The sequence below is a fragment of the Platalea leucorodia genome, assembly GCF_965183815.1.
Source record: "Platalea leucorodia genome assembly, chromosome: 18".
NCBI lineage: Eukaryota > Metazoa > Chordata > Aves > Pelecaniformes > Threskiornithidae > Platalea > Platalea leucorodia.
In genome coordinates, this window is record NC_138840.1 from 6986860 (window position 1) to 7009739 (window position 22880).

The 22880-nt window shown below is 62.4% G+C and overlaps 3 protein-coding genes across 3 annotated transcripts; all 3 read right to left on the minus strand.

Moving 5' to 3' along the window:
• Positions 1-2509: 2509 nt before the first annotated feature.
• GJA4 (gap junction protein alpha 4) lies at positions 2510-5897 on the minus strand. Its single transcript, XM_082329466.1, has 2 exons — positions 5841-5897; positions 2510-4773 (listed from the first exon to the last, which is right to left on the minus strand). The coding sequence occupies exon 2, from the start codon at positions 4750-4752 to the stop codon at positions 3721-3723; it is 1032 nt and encodes a 343-aa protein (XP_082185592.1). The 5' UTR covers positions 4753-4773; positions 5841-5897; the 3' UTR covers positions 2510-3720.
• A 3124-nt stretch (positions 5898-9021) lies between these two features.
• GJB3 (gap junction protein beta 3) lies at positions 9022-9828 on the minus strand (the record flags this gene model as incomplete). The annotated part of the gene is made up of 1 exon (XM_082329739.1): positions 9022-9828. The coding sequence occupies one exon, from the start codon at positions 9826-9828 to the stop codon at positions 9022-9024; it is 807 nt and encodes a 268-aa protein (XP_082185865.1).
• Positions 9829-18485: 8657 nt separating this feature from the next.
• LOC309598640 (gap junction beta-5 protein-like) lies at positions 18486-19316 on the minus strand (the record flags this gene model as incomplete). The annotated part of the gene is made up of 1 exon (XM_082329393.1): positions 18486-19316. The coding sequence occupies one exon, from the start codon at positions 19314-19316 to the stop codon at positions 18486-18488; it is 831 nt and encodes a 276-aa protein (XP_082185519.1).
• Positions 19317-22880: the final 3564 nt, after the last annotated feature.

Sequence of the window (22880 nt, forward strand, 5' to 3'; positions counted from 1 at the left end):
AGAGCCTTGCAGGCGCGACACACTGTAGCAGCTCTCACTACTCCTCTTCCCCAGCCCAGAGCAGGGTAGTGCAGGGGGAGACTGGTCCTAACTAACTGGGAGGAGGGCAGGAACCTCCCTGCAAACCTGTGGCCGTGGAGCAGAGCCACTGGCCCAGGGTCCTGGGGACTGTGGCTGGTGTTAGACCAGCATCCCCAGCAGGAATTGGGGTCCCAGGACTGGCAGAGCCACCGCAAAGCCTTTCCTGACTCAGGGGGTGCTGCAAGCAGCCACCCCCCCACTCCCAGCATCCTCCCGAACTGCTGGCGAGCAGCAGAGGGGGTGCACAGTGGTGCTGGCCATGCACCCAAGGGACACCCCACTCCTGTGCACCCCCAGCCTCAGGCTGTTGGTTGTCAGGTGTGCATCCGTCTGTCCACCTCTCTCCCTCTTCCTTTTGCTCCTTCAGCCACGTCACATCCTTCTCTGGGCACTCACTTTCTTCCAGGAGCTGAGGATGCAGGAGCAGCCCCACGGTGCTGCCTGCGCCCTGCCGAGGGAGGCAGCCTGGCTCCTGTGCCATGGCACAGCACGGGCAAGCAGCTCTTGCTCGCCGAGTTAGTTCTGGGGTCTGCGGCTGCGCCTTGGAAAGTACATCCAGCCTCGGGTTGGGATAAACCCCACAGGGTGCTCAGGTCGGGTACAAAAGCTGCCCTCCCCCAAACCCATGCTGAGGGCAATGCCGGTGTGGGGCTCACGCCCTGAGTGGCCACGGGAGCAGCCCCACGGCGCTCCCACCCCATGGCCGTACCCAGGGAGCTGCTGCTGTCCTGGCTGGGCGGCTGTGGTGGGTCCTGGTGCCTGCTTATCACAGCACATACTTGGGGCTGTGCTTGCTGCCTGTTATCCCAGAGCTGGACCCAGAGCTGGGTCTCAGGGGTGCCCATGGCGAGACCCTCATCGCAGCCCCCAGGCTGCCCGTGCCACCACAGGGCTCAGCATCGTGGTACGGCGCCGGGCGCTGGGGCAGCGAGTGCTGTTCCCAGAAAAAGACCGGAGGGGCCTGTTTACTCAGGAGGGAGCGCGGAGGTGTGAGAAAGGCCGTGCGTGTCTGGCTGGCCGCTATCTGTCCCCGGGCTGTGCCAAAAGGGCTTCACCAGGCCATCCTGCACCCTTATCAGCTGCAAACTTTTATTTGCCTAAGGGCCGCCCGCCCGCCTTCTGGGGGGCTGCTGCCAGCACCGGCCCCCGCTGCCGCCCCCTCCCCGGCCCCGCTGCTCAGGTGAGCCCCTCGCTGTTGTTGTTGGCCTGTGCTGCGGGCAGGTCCCGGTGGCGCGGGGTCACACCGGCCGCCCCAAGCCACCTTGTCACAACACGGGAACAATAGCGGGACCAGAGCCGTGTTTGCGCAGCACCCGCGGCTGGGCACCGTGTCCAGGCAAGGGGGCTCTCAGCCGTCTTGTTTTCCACCTTGCAGGGCTGTTCGGAAAAGCGTGATGCTCCCCCGGTGCCAACAAAAATATCAGCCCAGGAGAGGGGAGGCGAGCGGGGAAGCGCTGCCGGCGGGTAAACACACGGCGCGGCTGCACCGTTACCTTTCACACAGGCGTTTCCTCCCGGCTGAGCGTGCCGGGCTGCTCTCCCCAGAAAGCTGCAGAGCTGCGGGGCTTTGCAGCTCTGCTGATGCCTGGTGAGCCCTGGGCTGGGGTCTCCCATTGGACTGGAATGCCCCAGGGGGTCCCCGCTGGGCAGCAGTGGGAGCAGGGCAGGGGCCGTCCGGAGGAGATCTGCCCCAGCATCATCATGGAGGGCACAGGGGAGGGCTGAGAGCTAGTAGTGTGCACCCCAAACCCCCACCCCAGGGTGGGGTTACCCCCATCATCCCCCGCAGGGAGGGGAGCCAAGGGCAGGCTCGGCCGCCAGCCCAGGCTCTGCACCGAGGGCAGCACAGCCGGGTGCCTCCCTCTCCGCTTCCTCCAGTGGCCGATGGCAGTGATATCGCCCCATATCACCCATATTTCATTTTCTCCAGGGTATTTTTAGTCTGTCCCACCCTCACTGAAGAGGCCCTCGGCAAAGAGCAGGCTCTGCCCTGGGCTGGTTTGGCTGGAGAAACTAAACAACAGCCCCAGCCACATTGTGTGCCTTTATCTGCGGCTCACTTCCACCTATTATGCAGTTGTGAGCAGCTCCACAGCCTCTGTTGGGTTTATCTGCGGCAGAGCCAGGACAGAGATGCTGGCTGCTGGGCCAAGCTCTGCTTTGAGCCACCCAGAGCCTGTGCCGCGATGGCCCTGTGACAGCCCCTGGGCTGAAGCTGGGCTCAAGGGGACAGGAGATGACAGCAGGGAGGGTTGTGCTTTCAGTGGGTGAGTGGCACCCAGCAGCGCAACTGGAGCTCAGAGGTTGCCCACACTCACTCCACCACCCACGGGACAGCAGCTTCCCTCTCCCTTGGCCCCAAACCCTTACCCACCCTCCCCGAGGCAGCGGCGTGAAGCACAGTCACACCAGACATCACCTTTTTCACTCCTCCAACTTTATTGAACAAGATGCAACACTGAGTCTGTCGGGGGAAAAGGAAACAGCACTGAGGGCAGCACCCACATCCCACGCTCGTGTCTCGGTCACGCAGGACCCACAGTCCCTCAGGCACAGCAGGACCTCCCCTTTCATAGCATCAGTGGGCTGGGGAAGTCGGGGCGACTGTTCTCGTGAGAGCTGTTGGTTCTTTGGTGTCCCCCCAGCACCTCAGCCCACAGCAGGAGACGACTAGTGCAAAGTAATAAAACGAATAATCCACCAAACCAGCCGTTGCTAGGCTAATTCCTCCCCAAAAACCACAGGGCTCGAGGACGTGTGGCCCAGGTTGGACACAGCTCCCCAGATCCCCTGCACAACTGCACCTTTAAGGCAGAAAGCTCTGTGCTCAGGCCAGCAGGTTAAAAATAACTTAGAGACACACATCACATGGGAAAGGGCCCGGGGCCAGGAGGCGGGGGGGCTCGCACTCCCGGGGCACCCGAGCGGTGACCCCACAGCCATCGGGATCAGCCGGTCACCGCAGAGCTCCAGCTGCGAGCTGCCGCTGGCTTAAGCCCCCCGTGCCCCATGGGGAAGGGGCAGCTTCTGCAGCAAACCCTGGGCAGGAGCCGCTGGCCCCGCTGGCTCCCTGCCGGGATCACAGGATGAGGATGATGGTGGCCGGGACATGTCAGGCAGCGCTGCCCCAGCCCAGCTCCCCCCAGCCCTCCCAGGCTCAGCCCAGTCCGCACAGAGGCTGGAGGCGAGCGGCTTCCCACGGCTGCACGCCTGGCTCTCATGCTGGCAGGGGCTCCGGCAAGCTCCAGGGTCTGGCTGAGCCGCAGCTCCTGAGGAGCAGCAGCCTCCCGCCATGGCCCCGGGGACAGCCTGTTCCCAGCCACATGGCCCCAGGGATTTCTCCCTTTCCCACGGCGTAGCACGCGGGACACGCCGTCCCGGGGAACTTTCTGCAGTTTCCTTCCTTGCAGGGTCTGTGGGGAAAAGAGGAGAGAGCGGAGGCTCCAGGGCAGCACTCAGCCCCACTCCTGAGCATCACGTCCCAGGGGCAGGCAGGTCTCCGCGGGCACAGCCTCCGGAGGGGGGCCTGTCCATAAGGCACAGCACCAGGCAGGAGGCAGCTGCCTGCCCGCGGCCAGCACCTTTGCAGGCAGGAGGGACTGAGGAAGGTCCCCCCGGCCAGCCGGGGCCAGCCCGGCACTAGACATACTGCTTTTTGGAGGCTGAGCTCCCGGGCCGGCTGCACAGCTTCTCCTCCAGGGCGGGAGCTTCGGCAGCCCTGGGGGCATAGGGGTCCGACAGGGGCCTGTTGCCGCTGCTCAGCGCCAGGTTCTCCTCGTTGTGGAAGTTGGCCCAGTTCTGCTCGCTGGAGAGCTTGTTGTAGGCCTGGTAGGGCGGCGTGTGGCTCTCGGACATGGGCAGGAAGGGGTAGTGCTTGGGCGGGTAGGGACCTGAGACCATGTCGTCGGCAAAGGCATCCCGGCTCGGGCCAGCCGGCACCGACACCTTCTTGATGTTGCTAATCAGGTTCTTGCAGCAGAGGTGGAAAAGCTCCAGGAGGTTCAGGATCAAGGAGATCAGGCCCATCACCAGCATGAAGATGATGAAGATGCTCTTCTCGGTGGGGCGGGAGATGAAGCAGTCCACCTGATGGGGGCAGGGGTCCCTCTTGCACACGTAGCGGGGCACCATGGAGAAGCCATACAGGTACCACTGGCCAACAAGGAAGCCAGCCTCAAAGATGCTCTTGCAAATCACACTGATGATGTACGTCCACATCAGCGCCCCTCGAATCTTGAGCCGCCCGTCCTCCGTCACGTAGATCTTGGACATCTTCTTCTCCACGGCTGCCAGAGCCTGCTCGATCTTCGGGTCCTTGCTGTGGATAGCCCGAAGCTCGCTCTCCTGTTGCTTCAGCTTCTCCTCCCTCCGGGAGAGATAGACAACGTGGCCGAGGTAAATCAGGGTTGGGGTGCTGACAAAGAGGAACTGGAGCACCCAGTAACGGATATGGGAGATGGGGAAGGCTTTATCATAGCAGACGTTGGTGCAGCCTGGCTGCTTCGTATTGCACACGAAATCCGACTGCTCGTCCCCCCACACGGATTCCCCGGCCAAGCCCAGAATGAGGATGCGGAAGATGAAGAGCACGGTGAGCCAGATCTTCCCGATCACGGTCGAGTGCTCCTGGACTTGGTCCAGAAGTTTCTCCAGGAAACCCCAGTCACCCATCTTCTAGGGAGCCTCGTGCCTCTGCCAGCAGAGAGGGGAGGGGATCCAAGTCAATTCTCTGTTTCCATGCTGGAAAGCACAGGACAGACAGGGCTACCCAAACCCAGGCTTTCTCGGGACACGGCTGCTCTGCAGAGGGTCCCAGCAAACCCACTGAGGAGCATCCCACACCCGGGGGAGGGAGCCAGGCAGGATTTCTGAGCCCAGGAGTGCTCCTCCTACACCCCACTGCCCAGTGCAGAAACATGGGGCTGGGGGAGAAGAGGCAGCGCAGGGATTCACCTCCCCCAGCAGCACCCAGCCCACGGCTCTTGGCTGTCCCAGCCTCCCAGGACTCAGCCCACAGCGAAAGGCTCCCTGGCCGGCTGGTTTGGGGCTGCCCTGGGAGGTCAGGGCCACAGCACCCAGAGAGGGGGCACGGCAGGGGCTCACTGGAGCGGCCCAGATTTGCCTCTCCTACAGCCCGCTGCCCCAACTTCACCGAAGGGCAGCGAGCAGCAGGGGCGCGGGAGGGGAAGCGCAAACCCCCGGGGTACAGCAGCCACCCCAATGCGCATTCAGGGCTCACCCCAAACTGAAGGGACAGTCCCTAGCCAGCTCCCTTGCTGTGGGGCGATGGCACCCCAGCCCCTGCGCGCCCCCCCTTGCCCAGGACTTTCCCCGGCCTGGGGACCCCCGAGCCCACTCACCGCACACCCGATGCCGCTCCGGGGACCCCGGGGTGCCTCAGCCTCACCCCCGGCTGCCGGCGAGCCCGGCCCGCATCCCCCCGCGGGAGCTCAGCCCCGCAGCCCGGCTGGGAGAGAGGAAGCGGCCGTAGCCCTGGCTCCTAATTAACCTCTGCCAATTAAGCAGGCAGAGGTGCCAGCTGGGCCGTTAAAGCGACACCAGCCGCGGTGGGGCGAGGGGATGCCCCGAAGCAGACGGCGGGTGCAAGCAGCGAAGGGTGCCCCGAAGCAGACAGCGGGTGCCGGATGCGGGGGTGCCCCCAAGCCCGGTGTCCCCGAGCGGTGCCCGGTGTCCCCGAGCGGTGCCCGCTGCCCCGCGGGAGCCGCAGCCGCCGGGGGTCCCGGGGGCCGCTCACTCACCTCCGCCGCGCCGGGCAGCTCCCGCCTGGCTCGGGCCGCGCTGGGTGTGAGCGGCCGGGCCGGGCCGGGCGGCTCAGGCCGTGCGGGGCCCGGGGGAGCCGGGGGAGGAGCGCGGGCAGGAAACCGGGGGCCGGGGCTTAGCGCCGTGCCGTGCCGCAGGTGTGCGGGGCCGCCCCGTCCCCCTGCCCCCGCCGAGGGGGCGGCCCCGGCGGGGCGGGGCGGGGGCGGGGGTCCGCGGAGCACCGCCCGGCCGGGACCCCCGGGGACGGCCGGGACCCCCGGGGACAGGCGGGGCCGGAGCCGGTGGGGGGCGGCGGGAAGGCCGGGTGTCCCTGCCCGCTCGTCCCTGCCGAGCTGCGGGGACAGCCCGGTGGCCGGCACCGCCCGGCGCCCGGCAGCCCCCGCTGTGGCCGGGGCTCCGCCGCCGGGACAAAGCCGCTGAGTGCCCGGGGTGCCCGGACCCTGCCCACGCGTGGGACCCTCAGCAAGTCACCCCAAAGCCAGTTTTGGTCCCCGCATCGCGGGCGGGGGCACCAGGGGCGGCAGGGCCGGGGAGGTGCCGGCCGCCCCGGCGGGGTGTCCCCGCGGCTGCTCCGTCCCCTCCGCGCCGCGGCCCGGCCGCTGCTGCGGCGCCCGGCGGCTCCCGCCGCGGGTCGGTGCGGCGCGGCGGGCGCTGGGTGGTGCTGGAGCCACACCGGAGCCCGGCGCTGCCCCGGCCCCGCGTCCCCCGCCGGCTCCGGGGCTGAGCTGCGCTGGGGAGCCAGGGGCTGCGACCCGCCAGCGGGTTTTAAGCCGAGCTTTGCTGTCGGGGGGCTCCGACGAGGTCCCTCCCCAGGAGGGGGGACAGCAGGTGGGCAGATGCTGACATTTTATGCACAGGCTTAAGTCCTGCTGGCTTCAGGGGGGCAAAACCCCTGCGTGGGCCCCCCCTCACTGTCCTGCAGTGGCTGCAAAGGGCTGGCACGCTTGGCACGGGCTGCGTGGGGCTAGCCGGGGGCGGCGGGTTTGGGTTTGGGCTAGCAAAACCAGAAACTAGGCCAGTCTGCACACACAACCGGGAGCTGCCGCCTCTCCCGCACTGAGACGTGGCATTTCCTCCTCACAGACAGTGCCGGGGCTGAGCGGAGGGCAGAGCCAGAACAGCGTCATTATATTTAATATAAACGCCGTGCTTCAGGTAACACCCACGTGCCACCCCATGCCATGGCACCAGGATGCTGCAGAGCCCAGTGCCCGTCTCCCAGCCAGCCCGCTGTGAATACCGCTTCCCCCTTCCCACCGCCCCTGGGTTATGTCTGCCGCTATGGCGAGGACCCCCCTTGGCCCCACTCCCTAGTGATGCTCTGCACCCCACCAGCCCTCGACGGGTGGAAAAGATCACCTGCGGGGAGCTGCTCCAAACCCACAAAGGAACCAGAGCTGCCCTCACCCACAGATGTACCAGCTCCCACGTTGCTTTACCCACCAGGAGGTCTGTGCCCAGCACAGGCTTCACCCATCCCAGCCACAGGTCCCCAGTGAGCTGTGCGGGTGTCCCAAAGCAGACCCGTGCTGGTGCCAGAGCCGCTTCCCAGTTGGACACCCTGTGCTGTCCGACCTCCTGGAGCATCTTTCCCAGTGACGCAGGTGAGGCTGTGCTGGGGTGCCCACAGGAGCAGCCCATGCTGGAAGCACTTGCTCCGTGTCTGGCACAGAGACATGTCACACGTCACCCTGCCGGCAGCGTGGGCATCGCCGTCACGGCCTCTCACAGCGGCACGAGCCCCGGCTGCGTCAGCACACACTGCGACATGTTCTTGGGTCTGGGGAAGTGCGAGCGGGCCGAGCAGCGCTGGAAAAGCGGCTGGCCAGAGTGCCAGCAGACCGTCTGTGTAGTGCTGCTTAAGGAGAGATTAAATGGAAATAAATTCTATTTATTGTAATATTTATCAAGGTTTAGTAAATAATTTATGCTGATCCCTCGTTGATTTCCTTGGGGGCCAGCGTTCATTCTGGTGAATTAAAGTTTAACGACGCGTGACAAGCCGGGAGGAGGCGGAACGGGCAGACACTGGGCACGCCGGCCCCGGGGCTCGACCCGTGCCGCCCTGGCTCGGGCGGGAGTGAGGCGCACCCGGCCGCGGACTCCCGGGGAACCTCTGCAAATCCATTTCTTCTGCCCTCACCAGTCCCCCCGATTTACAGTGTGCAGAGCAGATCCCAGCATCTACAAACAACACGACGTTTATTGGCCTTCTGGATCCGTAGCTGATGCTGTGCATGACATGTCTGCCTGGAGCAAGGGGGGATGCAAAGGCACCGAGGGAAGCAGCAGAGTCAGCAAGAGCATTTGGGCAGGACACCAGCATGGTGCTTGCATGAGCAAAGCGGGAAAAGCTGCTCCTGCCCCAGTATTGGCAAACTGGGGACTGTCACTGCGCTGGGTGACACCAGCCCTGACCGGGCACCAACCGATGCATTCGTACCCAGCATGGGAGCAGCAGAGCTGGAGGAGCCAAGTGAAGCTGTTGGGACATGGGAGCCCCCATGCTCCCTCCTGCCCGCCCCAGTCCTGTGTGCCCTCCAAGCTCAACGGCTTCGTCCCTGCAGCTCTCGGCCGGGGTCACTGCCAGGCCGGACAGCGCTGGCCGCTGTGATGGGGCTGGCTGCTCGGCAGAGTCGTGCATGGTGTCTGTGCATCGATGTGGTGTCCAAGCCCTGCGGCACCACCGTGTGCAGCCGGCAGAGTTCCAGGGTTGCCCTTGCCTTACCTGCTTCTGCTCAGGCACCCATGGGCCTCTCTCGGGGGACTTTAGTTTGTTGAGTTTAGTCATTTTTCACACGGGTCAACTCTCGATGGTTCGGGGGCTTGGCAGGCTTGAAAAGCTGCTGGGCAAGGGGAAGGCGAACCAGCTGGGACGGGCAAGCTCACAGCTCCTCTCCTCTGTGGAAAGAACAGATACCCTCAGGGATGCCCACGGGCAGCTGGCACCCACCTGCCACCAAGCATGCCCACGCCGCTGGGACCCCTGGGGACTTGCCCGTGGTCCCAAGCAGGAGAGTTCCCATGGATGTGTCCCCCTCCCCTTTAGAGCCATCAACATGCTGGCTGAAGAGTCTGGTGGTGGCATCACCAGTGGCCGCCTCTGGGGCCAGCCACCCCTGGACACGTCTCCCTCCCTCTTCCCCTCCCAGCACCCCATCAGACAGCAGTCAGGTTGGGAGCTGAGGCCCTCAGGACTGCCACACACCTAGTCTGGGACTTGTTGTCCTTCTCCTCCGTCTTGAGGTGGCACCGGCAGGTGGAGGCCTTGCTGTAGTTGACGGAGCGCTTGGTGGACTTCTTCCACTTCCGCGCACTCCGCACAACCCGCTTGAAGATGAGGTAGAAGATCTCACAGACGGTGAGGACGATGCAGATGGAGGAGGCTCCGACCATGAAATAGGTGAAGACTCTTTTCTCGGTTGGCCGAGCGATGTAGCAGTCTACAATGTTGGGGCAGGGGTCCACATTGGAGCATTTGACCAGCCGTGGCAAGTCAAAGCTGTCCCACATCTTGTGGAGGAGGTAGAGGAACAGGATCTCTATGATAAGCTTGAAGAAGAGGCTGAACAGGTAGGTCCACCACAGCCCACCGTGCTTCTTGCCCGTGTTGCTGTAGAGCTTGGGGCAATTCTCCCCGTTCTTCTCCCGGTTCTTCTTCTCGCGGTCCTCCCGGTAGGCCACATGCATGATGACCAGGAGGGAAGGGCAAGTGACAAAGATGAGCTGCAGGGCCCAGAGGCGGATGTGGGAGATGGGGAAGTAGTGGTCATAGCAGACATTGGTGCAGCCTGGCTGCCGCGTGTTGCAGTCGAAGTCCTTCTGCTCATCTCCCCACACGCGCTCAGCTGCCACCACGTAGACCAGCACGCGGAAGACGAAGACCACGGAGAGCCAGATGCGGCCGAAGGCTGTGGAGTACTTGTTGACCCCACTGAGCAGCGCCTGCAGTGTTTTCCAATCCATGGCAGCCGGCGGAGGCCAGAGTCACCCAACCTGGAGAAACAGCAGCAGAAGTGGTGGGTGAAGAGATGTGATGGGAGACGGCTCATCTCTCATTGCACTTAATCTCATGGACCTGCCAGAATCTCTCCCTCACCACGTTACACTCATTTGGGGTGGGGGCACCATCCCACTCGTGGGCAGTAAAGCCCAGCCCCGCACTCTCCCGGTGACAGTCAGGGGTGACTCAGCCTCTCTGCACTTCCTTCTGATGGAGGATTTGCCGTAAGGCATGAGCCACCCAGCCAAGTCCCGGCCACCGAGTCCCCGGCCTGACTGAGCATGTTGGTGTAAATTGGCAGCTCAGTCCCCTGGAGCGGGCCAGGATCAACAAGGGGAGGCCGTGCCTGGGTGGCAGGCGTGTCAGCAAAGCAAAGGTTTGTGTGGACGCCAGCCCCGTGAGCTGGCAGGTCCCTTGGGGCAGGGACGGGAGGGGACCCCGCAGCGCACTTCCATCCCCGACTGCATCTTCCTTCTGCCCCGCTGCCCACAGGGGCACGTGCTGACGGCTGCCAGGACGGATCCCCAGTGCCCTGCCAGCTCCCTCTTGGCTGTCGAGGTGCTGGCTCCCTGTGGGGCGCAGTACCGGACCACCATGGCTCCCGGTCTGCGCTCCCCAGGCTCATCCTCTTTCCTCCCCAGGGTTTTGTGTGGCTCAGCCACGCTCCCCTGCACGTCCTCCACTAGCACGTTTTGGGGATGGATGGGGACCTTTACCATTAGGGAGATTCCAGGGGATCTCAGGCTTGGTCCCAGCTGGTCCCAGCCTTCCCAGAGCCTCAGTTTCATGGGTAAAGTAGGCTAAACCAGTCGCCGTGCTTTGCTAATGCTGAGAGCCGAAGGGGAAGCGGCTGCTGCAGAGCTGGGATGCCGGGACATGCCAGGGACCGGTTTTCTCTCTCGCAGGTGACGCCCGAGGCAGCCCGAGCATGGGCGAGAGCGGGGCTGCTGAAAGTGAGAGTCCATGCACATCACCAGCACCCAACACCCCGCTCCTGACAGCGCTGCCGGCAGCCCCGAGGCCCTGCGCTGGCCAAACCGGCTCCACGGCTCAGCCTGGGGCTGCCCTGTGCAAGCAGGGTGGTGTGCTAAGCCCGACCCGGAGCTTTACTGCCGTCTGGATTTACAAACCCGAGGTGATTTTTACCCAGAGGTGAGTTGGCAGCTGTTGACTCTGTGCTGTAAAGGCGTCTCCTGTGACAGAGGGCTTCACAGGATAGCAGGCTGGATCCGTCCCTGCGCCGTCGGCTTTTAAGGAGTTGCTTTGAGTAATGCACACTGCCGCTGATGGGAGCACGGGTGGGTTTGCAGTGTGGGGGTGAAGACCACAGCGAAGCACCCTGCAATCCCTGGGTAAGCAGGGAGGGCCGAGGCCTCACATGATGGAGCTGAGCACCAGCAATGCTCAGAGGAGACTTTTTGCAGCCGCTTTGCATTTGCAAGAATTAGTTCGGTTTTGCAAAGAACTGCTGTTTTGTGGCTCTATGCCATAGCAAGGACACACTTGCATGTCCACAGGAACGGTCCAGCTGCACCCGCAGAGCTGCTGCAGGTCTGCAGAGCCGGGTGCTTGCACGGCTCCAGCAGAAGGAATGTGCCGAAGCCCCGCAGGAGCCACGACTGGCCCAGCAGGTTGGGGCCGGGGCCAGGACGCCCGGGGGACCCCGCGTGCATCTGGGGAGGCGGCACCATGGCCGGCAAATGCTTCCAGGGAAACACGTCCCAAATATCGCCAGCCCCAACATTTTATTTCTGCATTTTCTACAAGAGATATTTTGCATAAGAAAAATATGGGTTTTTTTTTTCAGATGAATGCTTTGTTTCTGGCTGCCGACCAGCCTGCCCAGGGAACGCAGGATGGCCCAGGAGCAAACGGGCTGCTCCAATTTCAGGCCAGATCGAAAGCTTCGTTCAACCCCAAATGCTAATTCCTTCAATCCCAGCTACTCAGGTCAATCAGCACCGCGCACTCGCCTTCCCACTCCCGAGGAGCCGCTGCTTGTTGCTGACCCGGCGCCCTCCAGACGTACCTGGAAGAGGCTCAGGCTCCTTCCCCACTCACCGGGGGCCGCGGGGTGGGAAGTGCCCAGCGCGGGGCATGGCTGGGGGCGCGATGGCACACGGGCGGTCAGGGTCCCCTCGTCCGCGGAGGGTCGCGTGGCGTGGCGAGGCGCCCCGGGGCTGTGGGGAAGAAACAGAGCCTGGAGCGCTGCCCGGAGCCCACGGGGCTGCCCAGAGCCCACCCCACAGCAAGCCCCAAATCCGCTGCCACGCTCCCACGCTGCTGGCCCAGGGACGCAGCGAGAAGTGCAGCTGAGCCGAGCGGGGCCGAGCTGAGGTCCCATGCCAGCATGTGCCGAGTGCCAGGGCAGCGCCTCTGCCCAGCCCTGCATACCTCTGCTCGCCACCTCATCTGAAACTGGGAGATCCTCCTGCCCGGCAAACCCGCGGCAGCTAGCCGGGGTGGGGAGCAATCGCAGCGCTCCTGCCCAGCCCTTCGCTTTAAAATTGGGAGAGAGGAGCTGCTGCTTTCCCCCCCTCAGCCGAAAGCTGGTGCCAATGGTGGAGCCCATAGCCCCTGCATGCCCCCAGGGCCAGTGCCCCCTCGCCAGCCTGCCAATTCACCCATGCCCCCATCTCCAGGGCCCCGGGGGCGATGCCACCCAGCACCCACCTACCTGGCACCCACCTGCCCGGCTCAGCCCAGTGCCGGCTCCAGCCACGGACCCACGGCGGGGCGGGAAGTGGAGCGCAAGCTCTGTGCCGAGCCCCGTGCCGGGGTGTGGTGTGCGGTGCTGTGGGAGCCCCGCAGCCCGGCCGGCACTGGCTGGCAGCCAGGCGGAGCAGGGGCAATGCTCCAGGTGTGCTCAGCTCTGCCTGCAGTGCCGGTTTGCCTCCCGTGAAACCCGGCACCCTCGCCAGCCCCCGGCATGCCAGCCCGCTGCGTCACCGCCGGGTCCTGCCCCGCGTGGGTGCAGGGCGTTGGGCCCGAAAGCACCCGGCTCCTGCCTGGGGTGCAAATGCAGCAAAGCAGGGCTGTGCACATTCTCCTGGGGGGGCTCAGCCTCTTTCGGTCCTCAGAGATGGTGGTGGGACAGAGGAGCAGGGCCTGGCATGGCTGTTCCTGCTCCTTGGGGTGCCACATGGTGCCATCCCTCTGCATCACCCCCCAGGGGCACTGCCCCGTGGGCCAGGGACCCTGGCACTGCCTGTGGGGTCCCAGCATGGCACTGTGTGCTGTCGGGGTCCCCACCTTCAGCCACCACAGGCACAGCAGCCCCCGCTGTAACACAGCTCCCACCTGCACCCCATTAGCACCGCAGGGTCCGTCCCCCCACAACCTGCGTGTCTCCAACAGCCCTGTGAGCACCCCGCGCCTCTGCCCCGGCACGCTGGAGGTACCTGCCCAGCCGGTAAAGGGCCAGAGGGAGGTGGCCGGATCCAGACACCTTTCAGAGTGGGGAAGCTCTTTCCTGGCTGTGTCGTCTGCAGCCCTCCTGCGTGCCCAGGTTTTGTCCGCAGCGCTGAGAGCGTGTGGGGAGGGGAAGGGTAGTTTGTTCTGTTCCCAGTAACTGGGTGAGTCTGGCAAACAGCTCCTGTAGAGGTTCTTGTCTGTGCACATGCACACACACGCTCGGGTTGAATAATAAAGGTGGGTCACATCCTGCAGTGAGATCAATGGAACCGGATTCCTCTGCAAGCAACACCAGCGGCTCCTGCCAGGTGATGCTCCATCCCCTGCACGGGTGGCTATGGGCCCTGCAAACCCAGCAGCAAACCCCGGGGCAAGACCTGGGCAGCAGGGGACAGGCACTGGGCTCACACCATCCCCCAGCTACGGGGCAGCCAGCAACCGTTGCTAAGAATCACGAATTTCACAATCATAGCCCACTTTTGAAATTATTTTGCCTTAGTAATAGTTTTGCAACAGCACATCGGTATCTCCAACCTACAGCAACCTGCAGCCACCGCCCTGCCGGCACCAGGGCGTCCCGGACAAGACCTTTCCCAAAGAGCGGCACAGGCCGGGTGGCAGAGCACGGCAGCAAGGATCGCCGCAGCAGGACCCTGCCCTGCCAGCTGCCTCCAGCCCTGTCCTCGTGGGACCCGGGATGGGTCCCTAAGGGGACTCTCCCTCTCCCCAGAGCACCGGTGCCTCCCAGGTGGCTGAGTCAACCTCTCCCTGCCCGGGCAGCCGGCTGCCCCGCTCAGCCTCTCCCCCTGGAGCAGCCCCATTTCATGCCCCTGCAAACGTGGCCTGGGCAGGAATGCGTTTCCATTTGCTCGTGGTTTACCCAGTCTCTCGGCTGCCCCGAGGCTTTCCTGGCATCGCTCTGGCACACCCCGGGGCCGAGCACTCTGTGGCATTTTCCCAGGCGCTCCCTGGCTCGCGGAGCCCCATGCGGCACGGCGCCGGGGCCACCCCTCCCATGGGGACACGTTTAAGAGCCCCGCCGGGTGCTTGATGCTGTGAGAGGTTTGCTCCCCGCACTCGTGGCAGACAAGGAGCCACTCACCCAGCAGCTTTTTGGCTCCAGGAGGTCAAATACAGTGGGAGGGGGGGTTGCCAGGCTGGGGATGTGGCAATGGGAATGGGGGCCCAGGAGACCCAAAGCGAACCCTTATGGGAGTCCGGGGGTGCAGAGCAGGATGAGCCCGGAGGAGGGGGCAGACACAGGCACCCTCATCCCGGACGAGAGCAAAGGGAGGTCTCCAGAGCAGCCGGGAGCCTCCCCTCGCCCAGGAGCTGCCTTTGCATGGTCCTATCGGCAGGATCAGGAATTTGAGCTATGTTGTTGTAGAGAGCCAGCGTGGCAGGAGCTCTGGCAGGAATCTGGGGGCTGTGGCCTTCGACATGAAAAACCCAGGAGAGAGGGGAGATGGCAGTTCTTGCGAAAGCAGCAGTTCCCTGCCCCATGGTAAAACCCTGTAAGGGCCAAGTGAAGAGTGGGGCCGGATCCCCCCAGCAACTTCTCACCTGCAATTTCAGCATTTCAGGAGGGGCCACACGGCCACGGCAAGAAAGTTCAGGTGCCTTTTGGCACAGGCAGAAGATTTCCCCTAAGGCAGTTGGGTGGGGAATGGAAACAGCCCGTGTTTTGCAGTGTTTTGCAGCACTGAGCTGGGTATTTGGGTATCCCAGCAAAGGGCAAGTCCCTGCGCGCCCTTTGCCATCCTTCTGCTGACTGATCCGGTGTGGGCACAGGGACAAGGTGCCAATGCGGTTCGGCAGCCCTCAGCACCGAGGAGCCCTCGGAGGAGCTTCGGGTATGTGCCCAGGGTATATCACCCTGCTGTCACCCTGCTCCGACTCCGTGGGGTGATGGGTGAAAGGCTTCAGTGCCAGATGTGAACACTGAAACCACCCGGTGACTTCCAGTGGCCTGACCTCGGGTTCTCCATAAAGGAAAAAATGGAGCAGGCAGCTGCTAAACCATCAGGAAAAACTCAGAGGCTCTTTAAAAGGATCTTAAATGGGGCATTGCAGGAGGCAGCACTCGGCCGCCTGCCAGGGCTAGGACCCAGCCCTGCTTTTTATCTCCAGCTCGCTGCCTGCCAACAGCATCCCGGCCATCCCGGCTGTCCCAGTCCGGGGCCATGTCCCCGGGGAGGAGACCTCCCCCTCAAGCGCTGGGGCGCGGGAGTCACGGGAGCCTGGGAGCCGGCAGCCGGGGCAGCCGCGCGCTCCGGCACGCTGGATGTAAATTAGAGAGTTTCTCTTCAATTCCCAGCAAACAGGCAGTTTTCCAGCAGGGGAGAAACAAGCCCCACCTGGGAAGGAGAGGCTACCCCTGACCTGCACCACTGCGCACGTGAGCCCCTCCACATCCCTGGCTGGGCTGGAGTTTGCGACGGGTTTGTTTTAAATCCCCCCTTCCCAAAATCCAGGGGACCTTCTGGGTACCCCACAAGCACAAACAATCCCCTGTATGATGATGCAAAATCTGGGAAATATTCAGCTTTTCTTGTGGCATCCTCCAGTTTATTTGCTTTACCACCAACACTGGTCCTGCCTCTTAACCCAGAGCTCTGTCCCAGGAGGTGGCACGGTCTCCAGCCCCCCATTTCTGCAGCACCGGCTGGGGCAACCTCAGCTCCCCTTGGCGCAGAGCACAGAAACACATTAGAAGACAAATGTCCCCGTTTGTCCGGCCAGCCACCGCTGAATCCCAAGCCTGGATGGTGCAAGACACCCGGAGCTTTGCGGAGCGGCTGCAATCCTTGCTCAGAGCAAGATAAAGCAGCACAACAACAAATGGCAACTCGATCATCAGGTCTCTTGCAACGGGCAGCAGCTCCGGCTGCTGCTTTGATGTGCGGAAGCGGGGCAAGTGGGCAGGGTGGTTGCTCTGGGTCTCATCTCTGCAGCAATTAGCGTTTGCAGCTGGGGAACACCTCTGGATTTTGCTAATCGAGGACAGCCTTGATCAACAGCGGCCAACCTTGCTTGAAAACAAACAGACCAGCCCTAGCTCCTTAAATTGGAGGCAATGGTTTGCACACAAAGAACGACTTGTATCCTCTGACATTAAAGGCTTCAGTAAAGAAAATTTTCAGGTGGATAATCTGGCAAGCACAGCAACGAGAGTGAACAGAAGGAAGGCAGAGACCAGAACGGCTTCACTTAAAGGAGATGGAAGAAATCCACCTGTATTTCACCATCTGCCTCTCTTACCCCAAAGGTCTCCAAACTCACCGGTGTCTTTCCAAGGAGCCACCGTGTGCCCAGAGGGTCCTGGGCCAGTGGCAGGGATCCCTGAGGGCTCCTCCACCATCCCCACCCTCATGGGGCGGCCGGGCCAGTCCTGCTCTCCCGTCCGGCAGCGCTGCAGCCCTGCCTGCCCTCGGCATCCCCCCAGCCGTGGCGGTCCCTCTGCCTCCTCCTTCAGCGCAGCCAGGCTGGTCCCTTTCCCCAGGGCGGGCTGTGGGAAGGAGCTCAGCTTTGCCCAGCGAGGGTCTCAGGTGGGAGCTGGGCCATTGGGTCGGACATGCTGCAAAGTGGCAGTAGCTGCAGTGACCTGACACGGAGAACGGCCCCGGTCCGAAAGGACACGGTGACGGCATTCCCCTCCGTGCCGCTTCCCTTGCAGCAGAGCCAGTGAGTGCCGGGGCTGCCGGTGCTTATGGAAAAAATAATAATCGCACCCTCTAAATAAAGCGAAACCGGTAACAGATCGAGCTGCATGTTCAATGTTAATGTTACTTACGAGTGCATTTGCCATGAAATTATTGTTAATTATTCATCCCGGCTAATGCTCAGTTACCGTTGATGGCCTTAGAAATTGCAGTGCCGCCTGAGTCACGGCAGAACGCGACATATTACAGCAATAAACGAGATCATATTCTGCCATTTAATGTTATTGTTTAATCAATGGTTGGGGTGTTTTTCCTCTCCTTTATTTGGCTGTTTTGCTCAGGTGTTTTTCTCTGGCCAGGCAGGAAGAGCCGGCAGCCCACGGCAGGCTCTGCCTGCCCAGCCGGATCCTCACCCCTGCGCTTCGCCGCGGTGGCTGCCGCACCAAACACGTGCTCTCGTCCCCACTCGGCTAATGAGTGCTATTAATGACGATCGCATCGGTCTGCAATGGCCCCAGCACCTGTGGTGCGGCTTATGCAGGGTAAGGGATACAGAGAGGGGTTCCCCGGGGGGCTCAGGGCGCCCGTCCTGGCTGACTCCTCTCCCCCGTCACCCCCAGCACCTCTGAGCTGGTCTGAGTATCTGTGTCATGTTTAAATTGCTCCAGCCTGTACCTGGCAGCCCACGGCCGCAAAGGGCTCTGCCACCTGCGGGTCCCCAGGGACGTTCACGCCTCTGGGTGTGCCTGCCTGTGCCCAGCAGCCCATCTTAAATCAAGAATTTATTTATTTTTTTAAAACCTCAGATTACAGGAAGATAATTAAGCCGTCCTCCTTGCTCGCCTGCATCCGGTGCCCAGCGAACGCAGCAGGAGTTGTGCTGTTGACTTGCTGGGTGCAAGGACAAGCCCTTCCCTGGGCAGCGCAGACCTCCTAACACCCCGTGCATCCCAAAAACCACCCGCCCGGCTGTGGTGCTCCTGCCTCCGGCTGAAGCCATTGCTTGTGCCCAGCTCCAGGGGCTGCTCCAATTTTCAGTGGCTTTTCTCGGGCCAACCTGAGCCTTGTTTGTTCACCACAGCTGGTCCAAATCCAGCCTGGAGCTGCCCGTGGGAGCGATGCCTTTCCAGAGGTGATGCAGCCCTTACTCCCCCCTTGGCAGTGTTGTGCCCCAGGAGCAGGAGAACAACCACTTTGGCCATCACTTCTGAGAGACAGAAATTTTTATTCATTGCAAGGATACCCTCAGGACCAGCTAAGCCAGTCTGGCTGGGACGGGCTCAACCTCCGGGCACCACTGCCGGTTCACAGCCGCCTTGAAGCTGCTTGTCCCTGTTGGCTCTCAGGGACCACACGTGTCCTACAGCACCCGGTTTTACCCCAAATCCAGCAGAACGTGCCTTCCCCAGGATGGGAGAGGCAGCGAGCCCTCAGGCACAGCCCAAGTCCGAGGTGCTGCCACCCCCAGCGCTCCTGCGCGGGGGGCACAGAGGAGGAGGAGGGTGCAGGGCAGGTGAGCGGCTCCTGCTTTCCCCCGGGCAGCTCTAGGGAAGATCCTCCTCCTCCTCTGGCAGCGTGCTGGGGCTGGAGGCCGTGAGGGGGATGGAGGCCGTGGGGGGTTTGTAGTCCGCCCCGTGGAAAACTTGCCCCCCCGTGCCCGCGGGCTCGGCGTGGGAGAGCGCGCAGTCCTGGCTGTGCTGACAGCTCTCCCCACTGCTGGCCAGGACGCACTCGCGGCATCGCTTGCCGATCAGGTAGGCGGCCTCAACGAGGCTCAGCATGACGCAGACGCAGGTGGTGACCACCATGAAGAGGGTGAAGATGTTCTTCTCGGTGGGCCGGGAGATGAAGCAGTCCACCATGTTGGGGCAGGGGGGCAGCTCGCACTTCACCACCCGGGGCAGGGTGTAGTTCCTGTAGAAGCGGTAGAAGATGTAGAGGAAGACCATGTCCACACCAGCCTTGAAGATGAGGCTGAGCAGGTAGGTCCACCACAGCCCCCCCCGCTTCTTGCCGGGGTTGGGATAGATGCGGCGGCAGTCGTCCCCGCCGGCGGCGCGGTGCCTCTGCTCCTTGGCCTCCCGGTAGGCCACGTGCATGATGACCAGGAGGGAAGGACAGGTCACCAGGATGAGCTGCAGGGCCCAGAGGCGGATGTGGGAGACGGGGAAGAAGTGGTCAAAGCAGACATTCCCACAGCCCGGCTGCCGCGTGTTGCAGTCAAAGTCCTTGTGGTCGTCGCTCCAGACCCGCTCGGCTGCCACCACGTAGACCAGCAGGCGGAAGATGAAGACGAGGGAGAGCCAGATACGGCCGAAGGCTGTGGAGTACTTGTTGACCCCGCTGAGGAGCCCTTCGAACACCCCCCAGTTCATGGTCCCCCGATCCCGTTAGCTAGCCTGGGAGAAGAGAGAAGATACAGTGACACCAAAGAAGCAGCAAGAGGTTCCCATCGGAATACGTGCGTGTCCTGAAGCACTGAGCCGTGCTGCTGCCCGGGTGGCCTCAGGGACCATCTCTGGCCTTTGCTCGCACGCAGGGACATGCACCTACATGTGCCCCAGCACTGACCTGGTCTGGGCGCCGTGTCTCCGTGACCACCATCCCCCTCTGCGGTGTCGCAGGGACCTGGCAAAGCTTCCTGGTTCTGCCGCGGCAGAAGCATCCTTCAGCCACCACCACCTACACTCCGTGCCTGGCTCAGCCCTCCGCCGTCCTGTGCCGCCCACCCCATCTCTCGCCCCATTGCCCAGGTATTTGTTATTAATTTTCCTTACGTTGCCAGGCCTGGCCCAGGGAGATGACAAATAGGAGCAGCCAGGGCATGACTCACCCGGCAGCTCTGCAGCTCCACCGCCACGTCCTCTCCCATCGCTGGAATCTGCCATCGCCTCTGCTCCCCAACCCAGGCAGCGCGGGAGGAGCCCTGCGCCGACCCACACCATGCCCACATGCCGGGGAGGCCACGCCAGCACGGCACGGCACAGCACGGCGAGCGGACACCGCGGAGCAGAGGCAACGGGTGAGCTGGGGGTGCTGCACAGCCCCAGGCGATGCTGAGGTGCTGACCCAGGGCTGGGCGGCCACAATAACCAATTTTCATCAGCTCAGACTGATCTCAGCCCGTACCAGCGCCAGGACCTCGAGCAGCTGGTTTGACCCTGGATTGCATCGTGCCAGATAAACACACCCCGTGCGGCATGGGGCTGCAGCTGAGCAGGACTCCTGGGGCTGCGTTTGGCACTGACTCTCCTTAAACATTTTACCCATCAGTAAAATAAGATTACCCCTTGCTGGCAGCGCTTTTGGGGGTGAACACATCCCACTGCTCTGCACAGCCCGGCCTGTGCAACATGCCTTCTCACGGGGCTGGGGCAGCCGTAGATGTTCCCCGAGCACATACCTCCTGCAAGAGCCGGCAGCTCCCGTCTCGCCGGGGCGATCCCTGGGGACACACACGCAAACCCCAGATTTCTCCTTCCCTGTGCACACTTCTGGCAGCAGCCCAGGATGCGCCCATCACCCCGGCATCGGGTCAGGCTCTGCGGTGTGTGGCAGATGCACCTTCCCCAGTCCCAGCGACGCCTTACCAGGGCCGGGGGCAGCAGCAGAGGAGTGTTTTCATGCCGCTTACCTGCGCAGCGTCCCTCTGCTGAGGCCGGCGCTGCTGCCAGTTGGTGCTTGCCCTCTGCAGGAGCGCATCGCCCAGTACGAGAGGCGCCGGCCCCACATGAGTCATCTCTGGGCTCCTGGGAGCGAGGAGGAGATTCCCAGGGGGAAGGCACAGGATTCGAGACAGATCCCCACGTGTCCCGTAGGCTGCCAGATTTCCTGGGGCGAAGGGCTGCCCCGCAGCGCGTGGGGGCCCAATCCTGCTGCCATGCAGGGAAGGGCTGCATCAGCTGCCCCACCGCGGGGAAGAGTGCGTGCGCAGGGTCTCTGCCCCCAGCTGCTGCAGGAATGCCAGGATGCCCAGCACAGCCTGGGGTCCCTCCACCCCCTCCCTGTGCCCGTCTTTGCTTGCTCAGACCTGCAGGGGTGACATGGCCGAAGCCCTGGGAACACCTGCCCAAGGCACCAGGAGCCGCTCACCGCTCAGCCGAACACCTCCCTTTATAATCCCTTTTTACTCAAACTTTGCACCATGGCAACAACTTAAGAAGAGCCTCTATCCCTCCCCACCTTCTGACGAGTGGGTGGCAGTTGATTATTTCACTGGGAATTAATTACCCACTTTTCCTGTGTTCCCCTCACCTGCAAGCTGGCACAAGCCTCTTCCCCATCACCTTCTCCCCGTCGCCAGAGCCCGGCAGCCCTCCCAAGATCAGGCCCCAGCTCAGAGAACCCCCTCTTTGAGGCCTGACCCCCGGCTCGCAGCTCTGGGGTGCAGCAGGGAGCACGGAGCAAGGGTGGGGGTCAGATGGGTGGGGGTCCAAGGAGTGGGTGCTGCTGCGTGGGGTGCGAGAGTTCAGGTATGGCTGGAGTCATTTGAGGAGCAAACACACGTTTCATTTGCAATTCTGCTGGGTTTTAAAAAAAAATGTAGAGAAACAAATCTAAACAGCTGTAAAGTAAATTACCACTGTTTGCGGATGGCTCCAGGGAAGAGTTCTGCAGTTTGAAATCAAACAAGCCCATTTTTATTTTTTTTTAACATGCCTGTGCGGTGGCTGTGTGGGAAGGGGGCAGGCAGGGAGGGCACGGAGCAGCACCCATCCCCGCGGTGGGTGGGGGGAGCGCTCTGCCCCAGGCACCCCCAGGCTTGCAGGTGTCTGAAGGGGCTCTCATAGCTTGCCACTTTCTGGGTTAAAAATCCCCTCTTTTGGGGCGCTGACAGATGGGATGGGCAGTTTCTGCTGGTGTTGGGCTCCAGGCAGAGCACACCTCCACCCCTCCACAGCACCCGCGGGTCTCCTGGGAGTGTGGGCACGGCCACCGTGACCCCCCCTCGTCCCTCTGCCCTGCTTTGATGGCAGGACAAGAAGGTGAGCGGCCACACAGCCTTCCTCCACGTCCTACTGATCAGTTCTGTCCAGCCGAGTCAAAGTGGAGATCAACCCCCATCTGCCTGGCAAATACCTGGTGGAGGCACAAAACAAATAAGCAGGGAGAGAGAAAAACAGAGAGTGAGGTGAAGCAAGAGGCAGGAGCCGCTCTGCTGCTGTCTGTCCCTCCCGAGCTGCCGCCAGGGCGGACAGCAGCCAGCGAGAGCCACGGCAGGCAGCAGTGCATCTGCTCTTGGTGGTGCAGCCTCTGCCCTTGGGCTGGTAGGCACCGAGCTCCCGCAGCCAGAGCTGCCGTCCCACTGCTTCAATTTGCCAGAGATTTCAGTTTGCCAGAGGCAGAAGGGAGGTGCTGAAGGCTGCATCCTCCACCAGCCGAAAACAGCCAGCCCGCGCGAGTCCATGGCGCTGGGGATGTGGAGGTGTATTAATGGCAGCACTTCATCTTCCAGGAACAAGCCCCATTAGTACATTTTCACTACAACATGAAATATTAATAACACTTTGCATTTATATAGCGTCATTCATCCAGGAGTCACCAGCCAAGCTCCTGACATGAATCAAACACCACGGCCAGCTGAGGAGGAGGCAGGTAAATAGGATTATACCCATTTTCCTGCTGCACAAACCGAGGCACAGGGTTTCTTCCAGGGCACCAGTGCTTTGTGCCGATGCCTGTCATAGGTGAGACCACCAGCGCTCTTCTGCCTGCCGTCTGAGAATGCCGCTGCTCTAAAGCCCATGGGGCCGTCTGCTCTGCGGGGGACATCTCTGTCCAGCCCACCTGCTTTGCGGGGAGTTTTGCTATCGTCAGACAGAAATTGCTGTAGACAAGCAAAACGCTTCCTTGGGCCGCTGGCATGTTGCTTTTTCCTTGAAGGTTTTGGAACTGCAAGAAAAGTTTTTCCACTTTGTAAAATAATAATAATAATAATA

Bases quoted from the DNA above. Each gene is read 5' to 3' on its own strand.
- GJA4 (XM_082329466.1), bottom strand. From the start codon at position 4,752: ATGGGTGACTGGGGTTTCCTGGAGAAACTTCTGGACCAAGTCCAGGAG.